We start from the raw sequence: 15,619 nt of genomic DNA on the forward strand, positions 1-15,619 counted from the left end.
ATGCTATGGAAGCCATGTGACCTTAGTCGTTTTTTTTTATTTATTTTTTATATATTTCAATTAACTTATTGTCGAATAAGGATATGTTTCATATTGTCCTCCTTGGGGTGGGGGTATATAAACAGGGGGACTCAGTGTGTTAAGCACGGAGCTCTAACCCCCACGCCTGCATCCAAAACTTCAACTTGGTTGTTCTATAAAGTAACTTGAAAATTATTACAACTCTACATGGTTAACTCCGACAGTACCTTATCATTGATTCATTATTTTTAATTATTAATTGACTTACCAAGTTGAATATAAGAAAGGCAAAGTGCCAACAATATTGTCTGTATCCTAATCACCATACTGACAATTCACATTAAAGTTGAAGCTATAGATGAAAAGAAGGTTGCTGTTGATTCTCTTAGTTTTGCGTTATATTTGGTGTACTGCTTCCTGTTATATTAATTGCTTCAAAATCCAAACCACAAAATTCCCGAGCTCCGAGGCCTCTTCTCATTCAGCAAATGAAAGAAAAAAACCTGGACAGAGAGAGAGTGAGAAAATCTTTTATTATTTTCTTCGGGTCCAACTTCACCGACCTTTTTGTATAGAGAGAGACTATATATTTTAATCAAAATTTGTTCACACTAATGTTTATTTGTAGGAAAAACAAAAGTCACTGGCAAATTGAGGCACTGAAATTTTGTACAGGTTCCTCACCTCACCCCACCTTACCCAATTCCCCAAATCCTGGACCCTAAACAATTTGCTACTGAGGGGCCAAACGTCTAAGCATTGTTCAGTAATAATGAAATTATTTACTGTGGCGGCTCCAAGCACGCGATAAACACCATTGCTGTGAGAGTTATTTGGAGCAGGGATTTACTCCGGCACCCCCCCCCCAAAAAAAAAAATCCGGACACGGAGGCCCATCTTTCTGCTTCATCTCCTACCATGTGGCGGCCACGGCAGCTTCTTCAAAGAATGGACCAGGGCTTTAAACAACTTATGGGGCTAAGGAATCGTGGCCTATAGTCCACAGTAAAAGAATAATTGGCATCTCAGCTCATGCATATGCATACGTCCGCATTGTCTGTCAAAATGACTTGAGTTTAATTTCTCATCTAATATCGTTTTCTTCGTTTCTAAATTATTTACCTGCCACGGTATATATTATATTTATAGTGTAGATAATTGTTTCCAGAATGCTATAAAACATCATCACAAATAAGAAAGAAGAAAAAATAAGGAGGAACTGCTAAAGATGATAAAACAATCAGTTAACGTGCTTCTTTAACATTGTCATTGATGTTAACCCATTTGTTCGCATGTTATATATATGTACTCAGCAAATATCACATATATAGATTACGTCGGTCTTTCCGCCAGGTTCTTTTCTTGTAGGCCTACTTTACCGCTGTAATCTAGACTAGGAATACAAATAACATGCAATCGCATTTTGTTTGAAGTGTGGTAACCCATTCATTTGAATATATATATATATATATATATATATATATATATATATATATATATATATATATATATATATATATATATATATATATATATATATATATATATATATGCGCGACTTTTAATACGCTTTCAATGTTCCTGCTCGAGTGAGTTGAGAGTCTTTGGAGACTTTTGAAGTCTTTGGCCTGCAACAAACTTGGATTACCGTGAGGTTGACCAATGTCTACAAATAGCTCTCTAGAATGAATGAAGTGGGAAATGGCACTGAAATGTTGGCCTATGGTATACTCTACATATCTCGCCCTTCTACCCCCCCCCCCCCACCCGCACCGGCCCTACCCACCCATCATCAGAAAAGCGGTTGATTTATTAGTCTACACCCACCCTGGGTAACATAAACACTTCTCCATCCTCACAGGTCTCGCACCACAATTAATTGTTCCAATCGACTTACACACACTTAACTCATCACTTTCAAGACCTGCCAAAGCATAGGTAGAAGTTTCCAACTGGTTCATCCTACCCACCACATGATAGCTGAGATATTCGCCTATCATGGCACTTACAAACTTCCACATTATGACTGTTTAGATTTTGAGCTAGAAGAGGAGCAAGTTTAGCATACTGAACCCACACCCTTCCATCTGCTCGCTCGGAGTAATATCAACATTTAACTAAATTTTCTAAAATGGTTTTTTATCACCTTCGATCCTCCCTATTTCCACACCATCTGTACTTAAAATTATGCTCTTTCATATAAAGGCAGAACAAACAATGACAGTAACATGCCTAAACAAGCTTTACCTTAGGTACTTTTACTTTTCTTCTCTGACATTGGTTAACCTTTCGAGCGGATGAACACTACTCTAATTGTGGTGAGGTACCTACATAGATTTTAACTGCATTGTACAGTCTTGCGGTATAGTCTATATATAGTTTTCACTATGCTACGAAGTCAAATGCTAACACCGTGTGCTTTCAAATGAAAAATGGTATACAAGGAACTGGTTTTGTGGGAATTAGTAACTAAGTGATTCCTTTTAGTTTGCAAGTTGTTTGAGTTACCACCGAAAACCAAATACGATCACGGCCGCTGTATAGGTGTTCTTACACTACACGAGGATATAAGACACAATTCTTACGGTAATTTATTCTGCAGTAAGACCTTAACGATAGTAGAGGCTTAACTTATTTATACATAATGTACAGATTAACAAAACAATGATAATTGAAGAGACATAATAAAAACTAGCTCTCATTTTATTTGGTAACTAATATGATTAACAACTAGCTGAAAATGAAAATGAATAACTGAACTTTGCGTGTCGATCTTACCTTGAATATAGAATGCGTATAGAGAGCGATTTTTCCCCTGTAGGTTTGTTGTTGTTGTATAAGAAGCGGATAGATAATGAAACCAAATGAACGGATTCGATTTGTATAGATAGAACACAGTAGAAAACCTTTGTATAATAGAACAATCACTGCATGGTATGAATGTATGGACAAACGATATGCACGATTCGTCGGTAAAACTGTTATGCCATATTTCATATATTGTATACAAATGCATGCATGGTTTTGAATAGCTTCTCAGTTATGGTCATGGGTCAGTGCTTAACAATATGCGAGATTTTGCTGGGAAAGCATGCTGCGACGTCCTTTTGGGATATATTGCTACGTATAGGAAACTATGCACAGATTTAAGCCTGCGATGAAAGCTGCTTCTATATGCCGCACTGTTTGAGTTTGGTTTAGAGGTTCCGTCCGTTTGTGACGTAGGCCTAATGCATTATTCATCGCGATATCCTTTGCAGGCTAGAGCGATCTAAAGAGATCTGATTCGTCCGGTTGAGTCACACAAGTAAAAACCTCTACGTCATGGACGCGTGACAGAAGACTAGTGCAAGACACGAACATTCGTTTAGAATAAGCTACTCTCTGTTTCTAGATTACGGAGATGTTAACCGAGACTGGCCTTGTAGATAACGGGGTAGGGGGGGGGGCAGGGAGATTGAATTGCAGACCAGTCTGTTTAATTGGGGTTTTGCCGGGAAAAGTGATAATCTGTTCAGCAATTTTCCAAGGTGACTACAATTAAGGGATTGTCACGAACTTTTCACAAAGCAAATCTCAATTAGAAGGAGGGAAAGCCCTCACCCTCAACATCTCATTGGCCTGCCCGTCCTCGTGCCGTTTGGGATCGTCGGTGGTACACTGAAGGGATCGTAGGTGGTACAATGAAGGGATCGTAGGTGGTACATCGAAGGGATCGTAGGTGGCACACTGTTCAAAGGGGTCGTAGGTGGCACACTGAAGGGATCGTAGGTGGCACACTGAAGGAATCGTAGGTGGCACACTGAAAGGACCGTAGGTGGCACACTGAAGGGATCGTAGGTAGCACACTGAAAGGATCGTAGGTGGCACACTGAAGGAATCGTAGGTGGCACACTGAAGGGATCGTAGGTGGCACACTGAAGGAATCGTAGGTGGTACATCGAAGGGATCGTAGGTGGCACACTGTTCAAAGGGGTCGTAGGTGGCACTCTGAAGGGATCGTAGTTGGCACACTGAAGGGATCGTAGGTGGCACACTGAAAGGACCGTAGGTGGCACACTGAAGGGATCGTAGGTAGCACACTGAAGGGATCGTAGGTGGCACACTGAAGGGATCGTAGGTAGCACACTGAAGGAATCGTAGGTGGTACATCGAAGGGATCGTAGGTGGCACACTGTTCAAAGGGGTCGTAGGTGGCACACTGAAGGGATCGTAGTTGGCACACTGAAGGGATCGTAGGTGGCACACTGAAAGGACCGTAGGTGGCACACTGAAGGGATCGTAGGTGGCACACTGAAGGGATCGTAGGTGGCACACTGAAGGAATCGTAGGTGGCACACTGAAGGGATCGTAGGTGGCACACTGAAGGGATCGTAGGTGGCACACTAAAGGGATCGTAGGTGGCACACTGAAGGAATCGTAGGTGGCACACTGAAGGGATCGTAGGTGGCACACTGAAGGGATAGTAGGTGGCACACTGAAGGGATCGTAGGTGGCACACTGAAGGGATTGTAGGTGGCACACTGAAGGAATGGGTTTCGTTTCATACTAACAACGAATAGTTTTTTAAAGGGACATGTAACGGATGGGCGTTGTGATACGAGATCATTGTGATTATACTGTACATTGTTTATATTAATATGGAACAACCTCAAATATAGGCCTAGATATAATCTATCAAAATATATCTAGGAGCCCCCTCGGGTATCAATCACACACGCCATCAATGATTCGGGGGGTGGGAGGTGGAGAAACGAAATTGATCAACGAGCTGGATCATCGCTTAAACTTTGATACTTTTTGACCGGATGTTTGATTAAGCTAGTGAACATCACATAACAAGCTTAAAAGTCAAAGGCTAGTCGAAAACGTTCAAAAATCAACGAGCTGGCTTTTTTCGCTTAAACTTTGTTCAATGATACGTTTTGGCCGGATGTCTGTTCAAGCTAGGTTACATCACATAACAAGCTAAGAAGTCAAAGGTTAGTCGAAAACGTTCAAAAATCAACGAGCTGGCTTTTTTTCGCTTAAACTTTGTTCAATGATACGTTTTGGCCGGATGTCTGTTCAAGCTAATGAACATCACATAACAAGCTTAGAAGTCAAAGGCTAGTCGAATACGTTCAAACTCTGCGTCACAAATAGCTATTGCAGTAAATGTCCTAAAATACTATAGCGATCAAAATGTGCTTTCAACCGTGACAACTCAGATAGCTCAGGTGCCGGTTTGTACTTGTTACACCTATAGTTAACCAGACAATACCGTATTCACGCTGTCACTAGGCAACCCAATTCATTAGGCATTTGCTGTATAAGCAAGAAATATTTACCAAATTTGTCAACGTACGCTGTTTGTTCACCCCAAATTCTTTACAAACAGTTGACGCCTACAATATTGTCGCCTTTATATGTACAAGTTACAAGTATTCCAATCAGACTATATAACATGCGGTAAGCATTGCCTTATATGGACATACACTAATAGCTTAAATTACAAAATATCGATTAAGACTGATCAACTTATAGGCGAGAATCGGACCTGTTATTCGAGTACAACAGAACAGTACAATTCCATATCTTAATGAGCAAAGTAAGATGCCATTTAAGGCACTAAGCGTCGGATACAAGTCTTAGGCAAGCATGAGTACAGGTCCTCTAGCCTAGGAAGCCGGTGGAGTTCTTGCGTATTAAACCCCTCATTGTGGGGGTGGGATGGGGTGGGGTGGGGAGGGACAGCACAGTCACCGCCGGGGTGGGCTGTTGTTAAGGTGTTTTTCTTGGCGAGAGTAATCTGGGGCATCCTCCCTCTCCGGCTAAAGGCAAGCTCTCTCCGACATTGCCTAACGTTCCCTTATCTTGTTTCTTGCTTTTTTTTTTTTTTTATCTTCTTCCATCTGTTTAAAGTAACCGACTGAGTGATTTTTTGTTTTTTCCAATATCATTTGCTTTTCGCTCTTTCCCACAATCTTTTCCTACATGTAGGCTCTAACAGGATTATATTCCCCATTTCAAGTACATTTAACTATTAAAGTTTGAATACGTCGACATATATGTAAAATATGGGATTTCTGGGTACTATGGTCGTACTTTCGTACAAAAAAAAAGAAAACCGAAGAAGAAAAGGGGGTTTAGAACATGTAATGCATGTTGCCTCTTCTCACCATTCCCCCTCCCGCCCCCCCTCCCCAAACATGTCCCTCTTGGACACCATTCCTTCTCAAACTGAACGCGAACTGGTCTATATGGCTCTGGCTGTACTAAATTAAAGAAGTTCCAGGCGAGCTGAAAGAGTTCCAACTCAATTTCGTGTTTTCACATTAAAAGCATTTTCCGGTGGCTAAAGTTGATTGCTGAACAAATTGCTGGAAATTGTCTGAATCTAAAGTCTCTGAAAACCACATCCTCTTAGCAGTTTGTATTGCCAAAAAATTAATGTTCAAAATTTAGTGATATTTTGTAACTGCATCCACAAACAAGAAGAATAATTCTGAAAAAGATACATTTTGATGAAATTCTAAGTACAGAGAACTTTGGTAGCTATGCAAACATTCCAAATGAAATTAGTTTTCAAGGATAAATCAACAAGAAGATTATAATAGCCTTAGAAGTTAAAGCTTCCATAGAGCATTTGACAAGATGATATCACAGACCCCTACTACTGTGATCCAACTTCCTGGAGTTTTAAACAGTCAAACTAGGTTACATTCAGTCAACTATATCTCGAGACTCGAGCTAGGGGCATGATTCTGAGATGGTGGTTTCCTTTCATAACGATTTATTGGAATTTAAAGCTACTATAGAACCAGAATACAATATTCATTGTGGTTTCGATGAATGTATCATGAGCAAATTTCTTCATGAATCTGACGTAATGTATAGTGATGGTGTACAACATACATGATCTTAGTTATACAATGGAAAGCAGTGTGATGTGACAAACAATTAATTCACAATGGCACAGGCTGTCCTGAAATGACCATTGACCACAACAACAGGCTTCTTGTACTAAATGTGAAAGATATATCAACATACTAAATATGACATCTATCCTTGTTGAAATATTGTGTAAAACATGTTTTTCACAATTTGACCCCTGATGATTGACCTCCGCCCGCAACATTAGGCATCTTGTACTCAACGTGGTACAAATAAATACCAAACATGCGATCTGTCCAAGCTTCCCTTGCGAAATTATGTTTAGGAAGGTGTTAGTGTAGAGAGACAGGTAAGAGGGGGAGTGAAGTAAATGTTTGGCATTTGTTGACTTCAAATGACCTTTGACCTCCACCAAAAGCAATAATAGACTCCTTAAATTTGATATGGTACATCTACAAACCAAATATGAGATCTATCCAAGGCTCCCTTCTTGCAATATGTTTACAAGGCTTTCACGATTTGACCTGTTGTAAGAGGGGGAGTGAAGTAAATGTTTGGCATTTGTTGACTTCAAATGACCTTTGACCTCCACCAAAAGCAATAATAGACTCCTTAAATTTGATATGGTACATCTACAAACCAAATATGAGATCTATCCAAGGCTCCCTTCTTGCAATATGTTTACAAGGCTTTCACGATTTGACCTGTTGTCCCCAAATGACATTTGACCTGCGCCAAAATCAATAGGTTTCTTTGACTCAGTGTTATACACCTTCATACCAAGTATGAGATCTGCCTTAGCTTCCCTTCTTGAGATATCGTGTTTACAAGGTTTATACAATTTGACCCCTGGTAACCCCAAATGACCTTTGACCTCCACAAAAAACACTAGGCTTCATGTATTTAATGTGGTACTTCTACACACCAAATATGAATTGGTCCGTCCTTCATTTCTTGAAATATCGTGTTTTCTGGGCGTCACAAACGCCATACTGAATGGAAAGGTTACGATTATCATCGAAACAAAGAACAAATACCCCAGACATCATCTACAATGGCCTGACATGCGTTTCCAAAACTTAACCTATATGTACAGTGTTTTATTTATGTTTCGATCTATAGGCAACAAATGCATCGAATCATAATGGAAATGAAAGTTACTTTGGGGATTAAACAGTGTTATTAGGTGTGTTTTTTTTTTAAATAAAGCCAAAGATAAACATTTCCTTGGAAACTGTCAGTAAATGGCGAACGAAAATATACATTTTCTTTTCGTTTGGTAAACCGAGCAACGTTTCCATAAATAAAAAAATGGCCGATAAAACATACACACGGAAAAAGGAAAGACGTAAACATCGCTTTGTAAATGACACAAAAAGTATTTATTTACACAATCATGAGATTGCCCCCTGTAATCATTACACATTACAGCTCTTCCTGGATGTCTGGAAAGGTAAATTGGTAAAAAAAACAAAGTAGGGATTGTACAAAATACACAAATGTTTATGTGTGTATATTTGGGTGAGTGAGGACAATGTCATTGAGAGCCTGGCCAGGTCCTGGGGACAATTACATCGTTAAGTACCTTAGTTTGATGTCTGATTTTTCCTTAATGAAATGAAACTAAGAATATGTTATTCATTATCCAATTTTTTCATGGGCCAACCTTATTCATCCTGGACTTCCCCCTCGAAAGGTTTGGGGGTGGGGGGGGGGAGGGGTGGGGGAGAGGACATAACTAAAAGTTAACATAATATGAAAATTTACATCCCTTTTTTGTCTGACCTCAAAGGTCTTATTTGTAAGAAAATAATGGCATTAGAATTAAAGAAGTTTCCTTGGTGACATCACACAATAGAAGAACATACTAGAATCTAGTTTGGTACTATGTCTACACATCTATGTCTTTTTTCTTCATTAATTAATCAATCAATCAATATGAATCTCTAAAATTCTGCCTCTGAAGTTAATGGAGATCCTGCACATTTGGTTTTACAGAATACAAACCAAATTTCCAAATGTCATTCAAAGTCTGTTTTACAGACTTCACCTCAAGTCACAAACATTATAATTGAAAGTAAAACTGTGAGTGAATGGACAATTTCCCAGTCAGTTTTTCCGGAGTTCATTTACTTAGGTATACTTTACAAATATTTAAAAAAAAAAAATCAGAATTTCTCATTTTGAAAGCTCTTCCCTGCTGCTGTTGGCTGGGTTGTATCGAATGAAACTGGGGGATGATCCCTGGTTACAGGGTATGCAAGGTACTGTGGCTTCTGACTGATCCCCCTCTGCCCCCCTCCCCCCAGCAAAGTAATGTCTATATAGGGATCACCACCAACTCAGGGATGGATATCTCAGTAGGTAAAGCAAGGGGCTACTGATCCAGAGGTAACTGGTTAAAGTTCCATTTTTAGCCATGAGTTTCATTGCTCTTTTCTACTATAAATAAGCTAATCAAATTTCTTTGAACCCTGTCGTAGTATCAGGATTTCAATATCTTTAAATTTATCAAATTATAAACATAATTGATCTCGTCAACAGATGAAACTTAACTGTCTTTTTTTCCCTGCAAATTTGACTCCACTAATTTTCCTTTATTTTCCATCACTGAAACATGGAATATTATGTATGCTCTTCTTTTCCCACCACTCGGTGATATGCACGCTGCTTTTCAACAACATAAACCTTTGGAGCTAATTGAATCTTCTTTTATACAAACTTAAACAAAAATCTTTTAATTTTTGTGAGTTTTTTTTTTTGACTTTTCTAAAGCATCTCAACAAACATGAAACTATCACGATACTTTTCTTATCAAAGCATCAGAATAAGAGCACCCACAATGAAATAGGGTGGGGGAGGTGGGTGGGGGCAAGCCCCTTTTGAAAACTTGAATTAGTTGCAGAAATAACTTTACTCAAAAAAAGGTACGAAATTCAAATATTTAGCACCCATTGTTCATAGATATCCCTGACTGATGTGCCGCTGTCTAGGTAGTAAATTTTGTTTATCTACCAATGCTCCCCCCAACCCCCCCCCCCCCGGCTCCGCTGTCCCTAAAATAATTGATTCACCAAAGTTGTATATAAATTGCACGACTGTAAAGTGTTTAATTTATTAAACTTAAATATTACCTACTTTGCATACAGGAAGTGGGACCTAAATTGTTATTGCCATGAAATACTGGGGATAATTTTACACCTCCTGTCACCTTGTTTACACAAGAAGAAAAGAAAATTCCAAAAAGTTGGCACAGACCATAACACTAGGAATGAGAAAGAAATTTAGTGTGAAATTGGTAGTGGGTTCGGGTATAAAGTAAACAGTGATACTATTTGAATACCTGCATTTAACTTTACAAAACGGTACAAAATAAACTGTCACCAGGTGGTAATTCCTATTAATAGAGTAAGTCCTACCACTACCCATTGCATACCACTACCTACATTCCTACCATTACCCATTGCATTTCCTAATGATATATCATTTTCCACTTTGTTTAACTATTTGACAAAATAACAATGAATTTAGAAATGAAAACTGAAAGTGAACAAATGGACCGTTTTGAGAGTCAATGTTTGCGAGGACGTAATAAAAAAAGGAGTGAATAAAAATGGCCGAAATGTTCGAAAGGCAAACAAAACAAAAAATGTGGGAAAAGTAATTGGCTGTGAGACGTCAGGTGAAAACTACCATCATGTATCATGTTAGTCCTTGGACAAATATTTTGTCTTTCCTTTGATGCTCCATTTCATTCTCTGTCTCTATCTCCCTGAATTCATGTTATCCTCTGTTGCCTAGTAACATCGCTCTTCGTGTAAGTCGGTCATTTTCCATCGGATGTCTCAAGACTTTGTGATTTCCTCTGTGCCTCCCTTTGCTTTGATGGTAGCCGTGCTGGAAAGAGGCGAGAAAGTTTATTTCATCATTACACTGCAGCTATGAACATCTTGCATATTTCAGACAATTCATATCCTGAAGACTCTCTCTATTATAAATCCGCATGACGAAGGCTAAAGTCGAGCAAAGTATGTCTTCCCGATGACCTGGAGTTTTCTTATCAGTGTTGTGTGAATAGCAAAGATGATTGTCAGAAAATATCATTCTGTAATGGAATGTCTTCACTATGTGTGTGTGTGTATTCCTTTTTACTTCCTATTCACTGAATGAACATCAGAGAATCCTAAAAGGGGAGGTGGGGAGGGGGGAGGGGGACTCTGATTGGCTGATAATGTCTTTTTCCATTTCAGGGCATCTGTGGTGATTAATGTTTAAATGACATTTAAAGTTTTGTCAGTTTCTCTTATTACCTGAGAAAAAATTGATAAACTGTCCACAGTCCAACTTTCTGTCAAGCAAATACCATTTATAGGACTTGTAAATCCATTTTTTCTTTTGCTTATTGCCATTTGTCTCTGACAATACCTGCCTTGGTTCTGAGTCTTATGTCCAGAGTAAAGTGACTAAAGTCCATCGCATATTTCATGCTATCAAAAGTTGTGGTGTGTCTATACATTCATATAAGCATTTCATTTGAAGGAAAGAGCAATAGCTACTTTTTTTTGATAAGATCTCAAATATCCATTGTGGGATTTTTCTTCCAATGTATTATCACTTCAGTCGTAACCACTGGAGAGAAACATTAATGCTATGCAATGATAAATGGAAGATACTGAAATGTTTTACATGAGATTTTAAAATCAGGACAGTCGCTTACTCTTCCCCCTCCGAATCACTGCTGTCTACTCCGGGGTGTTCGGGCATCTTGCTGGAATCCTCCTCCTTCACAGCCGCCTGGCTTGTTTCCACTGCTTCCATCTTGTCCTCTTCCATGGGTGTATTGTCCCCCTCCTCTGGGTCTCCAGGAGGTTTGACCTGTGGGGGTCCTCTCCTCTTTGGTGGTTTGCTGAGAAAAGCATGTCTTCTTTCAAACTAAAAAAAAAAAAAAAAAACCACAGTAAAGTAATTAATTTATAGTCCACTCAATTGCTGATCAATGGACCATGCTAACAAATTGTGGAAGGTTGACTTATGAACAATATGAAAAGTGCTTTATTATTTGTTGCATTTAAAGAAATAACTTGAGCTGGAAGAAAAATACAACCCCCCCCCAAATTAAACAAACAGAATGAAACTTAAAAGCAGACAGTAAACCTTGTGAAGATTTCTTTGAGATGGCAATTATTTTAACTTTATGACTATATACAGGGATGTAAGTGCAGCGCAAAAAAAAACCTGGAAAACTATTCGGAGACCCCGGGTGAATCCCGTCCTAACACATCCTACTCCTAGCTCTGACTAATTACACACTATCGTTATGTTAGGCTAGCTCAAAAGTATTAGCGCTAACACATCCTACTCCTAGTTCTGACTACTTACACACTATCGATATGTTAGGCTAGCTCAAAGTTACGAATACGTCACAGCGAACTCCGGAATAAAAAACAGTCTCACATTCGATGCGATCACGAATATCGACTATCATATGCGTTTCTCGTAGATTTCCGCCGCTCACAAATATCACAAGCGTTAATTCCGAAACTTATGTCAAGCACCAGCAGTTAACAAGATGTGAATTAGGCAAGGTTTTTCAACGACAGAAATGAGCTATGGCGATTTGAAGTATGACTATATACAGAGATGTAAGTGCAGCGCAAAAAAAACCCTGGAAAACTATTCAGAGACCCCGGGTGAATCCCGTCCTAACACATCCTACTCCTAGCTCTGACTAATTACACACTATCGTTATGTTAGGCTAGCTCAAAAGTATTAGCGCTTAAAACATCCTACTCCTAGTTCTGACTACTTACACACTATCGATATGTTAGTCTAGCTCAAAGTTACGAATACGTCACAGCGAACTCCGGAATAAAAAACAGTCTCACATTCGATGCGATCACAAATATCGACTATCATATGCGTTTCTCGTAGATTTCCGCCGCTCACAAATATCACAAGCTTTAATTCCGAAACTTATGTCGAGCACCAGCAGTTAACAAGATGTGAATTAGGCAAGGTTTTTCAAAGACAGAAATGAGCTATGGCGATTTGAAGTTCGCACGTACGCAACGATGTTCACATGGCACAATGTTGTACAGTGCAATGCGATGTGTAACAGGAAATAAAATGGTATTTTGGTTGAGCGATGAGTGAAAATTGAAGTTAGCTTGCTGCGACGGGCCAGGCATTTTTGCCGCGTTGTGTCTATGATATTCGTACAATTTTGGGGAAACTGTATTGGAATTTAAAAAAAAAGATTTCCGTAAAAATACGGAAGACTTACATCCCTGTATATAATTATGTAATACTCACTCCAATCTTAGCCTCAATCTCCCTGATCTTATCCTGATAGAAATCGTAGACAAACTGAGCCATGTGGGGCATGTCCTCGATGACTAACCGAGGGCCCGGTGGGTTCTGGTCAACCTGTAAAAGATAGTAGAATGCAACGGTAATTATTAACCAATGGCAGGAGGCATTAGTAGCCTGGAGAAGAAATCAATCATTCTATCCAAGAATGAAAAATGTTTAGGCGAGCCCAATATCACAGAACATTTAGACAGACTGAGGAGAGAAGATCAATTATTCCATGGGTTTTATTTTCCTTATATTAATAGCTCCTACAGAAAGTTTCTGTAACAGCTGATTGATAAAGGTAACAAGAATGAAACCCTCAAACCTGAGGAATTCTGTTGCAGAATCATAAATAAAACTACAAAAAGTGACTTCTCCTTTTCTTTCAGTCATCGCTGTGCCTACCACCAATCTTGATTTTGATCCAATGAGAAATGATTAAAACTGTTAAAAACTGACATTATCAACTTTTACTTAAAAGCAACTTCAACTCAAACAGAAGATAACATCTCTCCCTGAATCTAGCCATACTTTGTGAGCTAGTTTCATATTTCAGTTTGCCAGTTTTTCCCCCCAATTTTTTTCCTTTTAAATTTCCTTTAGAAGGTGTGAAGGATCACAGATGACTTAATATTATGACAGTGTTACAAAACAAACACTTTAGTACAGTGGAAGGCACACACAAGCTAACCATTGAACCATTGAACCGACTCTCATATTTACACTCCCCCATTGCTCAATAATTTACAAGAAAGGGTTCTTTCCTAAGCAAAAAAACGTAACCATTGAAATGAGAGAAAAGATAGACAAATAGAAGCAGTGCCATTGACGTCAATTTCCAGACACCCTTATTCGAGCATGAAAGGATCGATGAATAACTGAATGCTACTAGAAAATGTAGTACAAGCACAAATTAAAAACACGATAACAGACAATTTGTTGACAAGAATTGGCAAGTCATGCAAAACACTACCAAACATGATTTTTGATGAGTCATCATTACAAATTGCATAATGCATAACATTGTACAGAGGGCAGGAAGTATAATTGGAATTTTATACCGCATTATCACCATGACAAACGAGTACAAATCATCACATCAGATTTTTATCCAAAAAGAAACGAGGAAAAAAAAATAGATTAATCCTAAAATTTTGCTCAATATCATCCGCTTCCTGTCCTTCCCTCACCCTCTTTCCTCTCCCACAATGAAATGAATATGATAAGACAACAAAATCCAACTCCCACAAATTACAACTGGATATTAATTAGCACATGCCAATGAACTATGGAAGCATGTTGTTTTCAGAAATTTGCTTTTATCTGATGTGGGCAACAATTTTTCACAAATAACATGTAGCAACTGGTGTCAGCTCTCTGAGACCCCCCCCCCCTCCCTGTCAGCACCCCATAGATTAAACATAAATGAAACTGCTCAACATTACTAATAAATTTCATATGAATTTTATATAATTGAAACAAATTCTTAAACCTTGTCGTCACTTGCTCTATGCTGTATAGACTTAAATTTTGTATGAATGTACATTACTTGACAATCATATATAGAAAGCATTGCTGATGAGAAATCTCTACTTACTCTTCTTCTAGGGGGGAAGGTCTCCACTGGGGCCAAATGGAGGTGCACTGGCCGACTCATCAACTGAAAAAGAAGAAAAGCTGATCAAATTGAGCTTGCATGGAACGAGGAAGAAGGGTGGGGGTGGGGGTGGGGGTGGGGGGAAGTGATCCTATACGGAAGTATCGCAAAGTTACACTACATGGATCATTTGTTATAGTGAACAGATCAATGCTCCTAACAAAGTTGTGAACCAACTTTGTCACAAGTGAAAATATTGTTGGAGAAAGATGATAAATAATCACCATGACAACATCAATTTAATATTTTCCAAATTATATTGATCATGTTTGAGTTACACATTATCTTACTAACAAGAAACAGACAGTTCCTTCAGGTTGTGAATAACAACATGATTGTTGTGGTTGCACCAAGGACCACAAGCATTGTTCATCGTACAAACCACAGCGACAAAGAAAATGTGACATGCTACATTAAGATTCAATACCCTGTGAAAGGGGAAATCAAATAGAATTCTTTCATGCGTATGACCAACTAACCAAAGTATCTAATTTCAGACTTTCTACGTGCAACAGAAACCTGCAGTGCTTACCAGTCTGAAAGCAGGAGCGAGCTCGTAGCAATTCTGGAAGAGAGACACCCTGGCAAAGACATAGAGACCGAGACGAGCTCTTGACATAGCAACTACCAGCCTCCGAACGTCCCTGTGAGCAGAGAGAGAGAGAGAGAGAGATTGATATAAATAATAATAATAATAATTAACAGTTCTTA

General features: G+C 38.8%; 2 protein-coding genes across 3 annotated transcripts in view; both read right to left on the reverse strand.

Moving 5' to 3' along the window:
- The window catches only part of LOC139972135 (kielin/chordin-like protein), a 45,083-nt gene extending 41,997 nt beyond the window's left edge, over positions 1-3,086 (reverse strand). Inside the window, exons 1-2 of one of the 2 annotated variants that reach the window (XM_071979099.1) lie at positions 2,800-3,086; positions 290-524 (exon numbers count right to left, since the gene is read on the reverse strand). In XM_071979099.1, coding sequence (XP_071835200.1) covers positions 290-347 — 58 coding nt within the window. In that variant the 5' untranslated portion in view covers positions 348-524; positions 2,800-3,086. The remainder of the gene's footprint in view (positions 1-289; positions 525-2,799) is intronic. The other variant, XM_071979100.1, reaches the window with a different exon arrangement.
- A 5,170-nt stretch (positions 3,087-8,256) lies between these two features.
- Positions 8,257-15,619, reverse strand: part of LOC139970655 (RNA helicase aquarius-like) — a 39,636-nt gene continuing 32,273 nt past the window's right edge. Inside the window, exons 37-41 of the mRNA XM_071976530.1 lie at positions 15,441-15,552; positions 14,849-14,911; positions 13,210-13,323; positions 11,615-11,829; positions 8,257-10,794 (exon numbers count right to left, since the gene is read on the reverse strand). Coding sequence (XP_071832631.1) covers positions 10,743-10,794; positions 11,615-11,829; positions 13,210-13,323; positions 14,849-14,911; positions 15,441-15,552 — 556 coding nt within the window. The 3' untranslated portion in view covers positions 8,257-10,742. The remainder of the gene's footprint in view (positions 10,795-11,614; positions 11,830-13,209; positions 13,324-14,848; positions 14,912-15,440; positions 15,553-15,619) is intronic.

The sequence above is a fragment of the Apostichopus japonicus genome, chromosome 8 (genome assembly GCF_037975245.1).
Source record: "Apostichopus japonicus isolate 1M-3 chromosome 8, ASM3797524v1, whole genome shotgun sequence".
NCBI lineage: Eukaryota > Metazoa > Echinodermata > Holothuroidea > Aspidochirotida > Stichopodidae > Apostichopus > Apostichopus japonicus.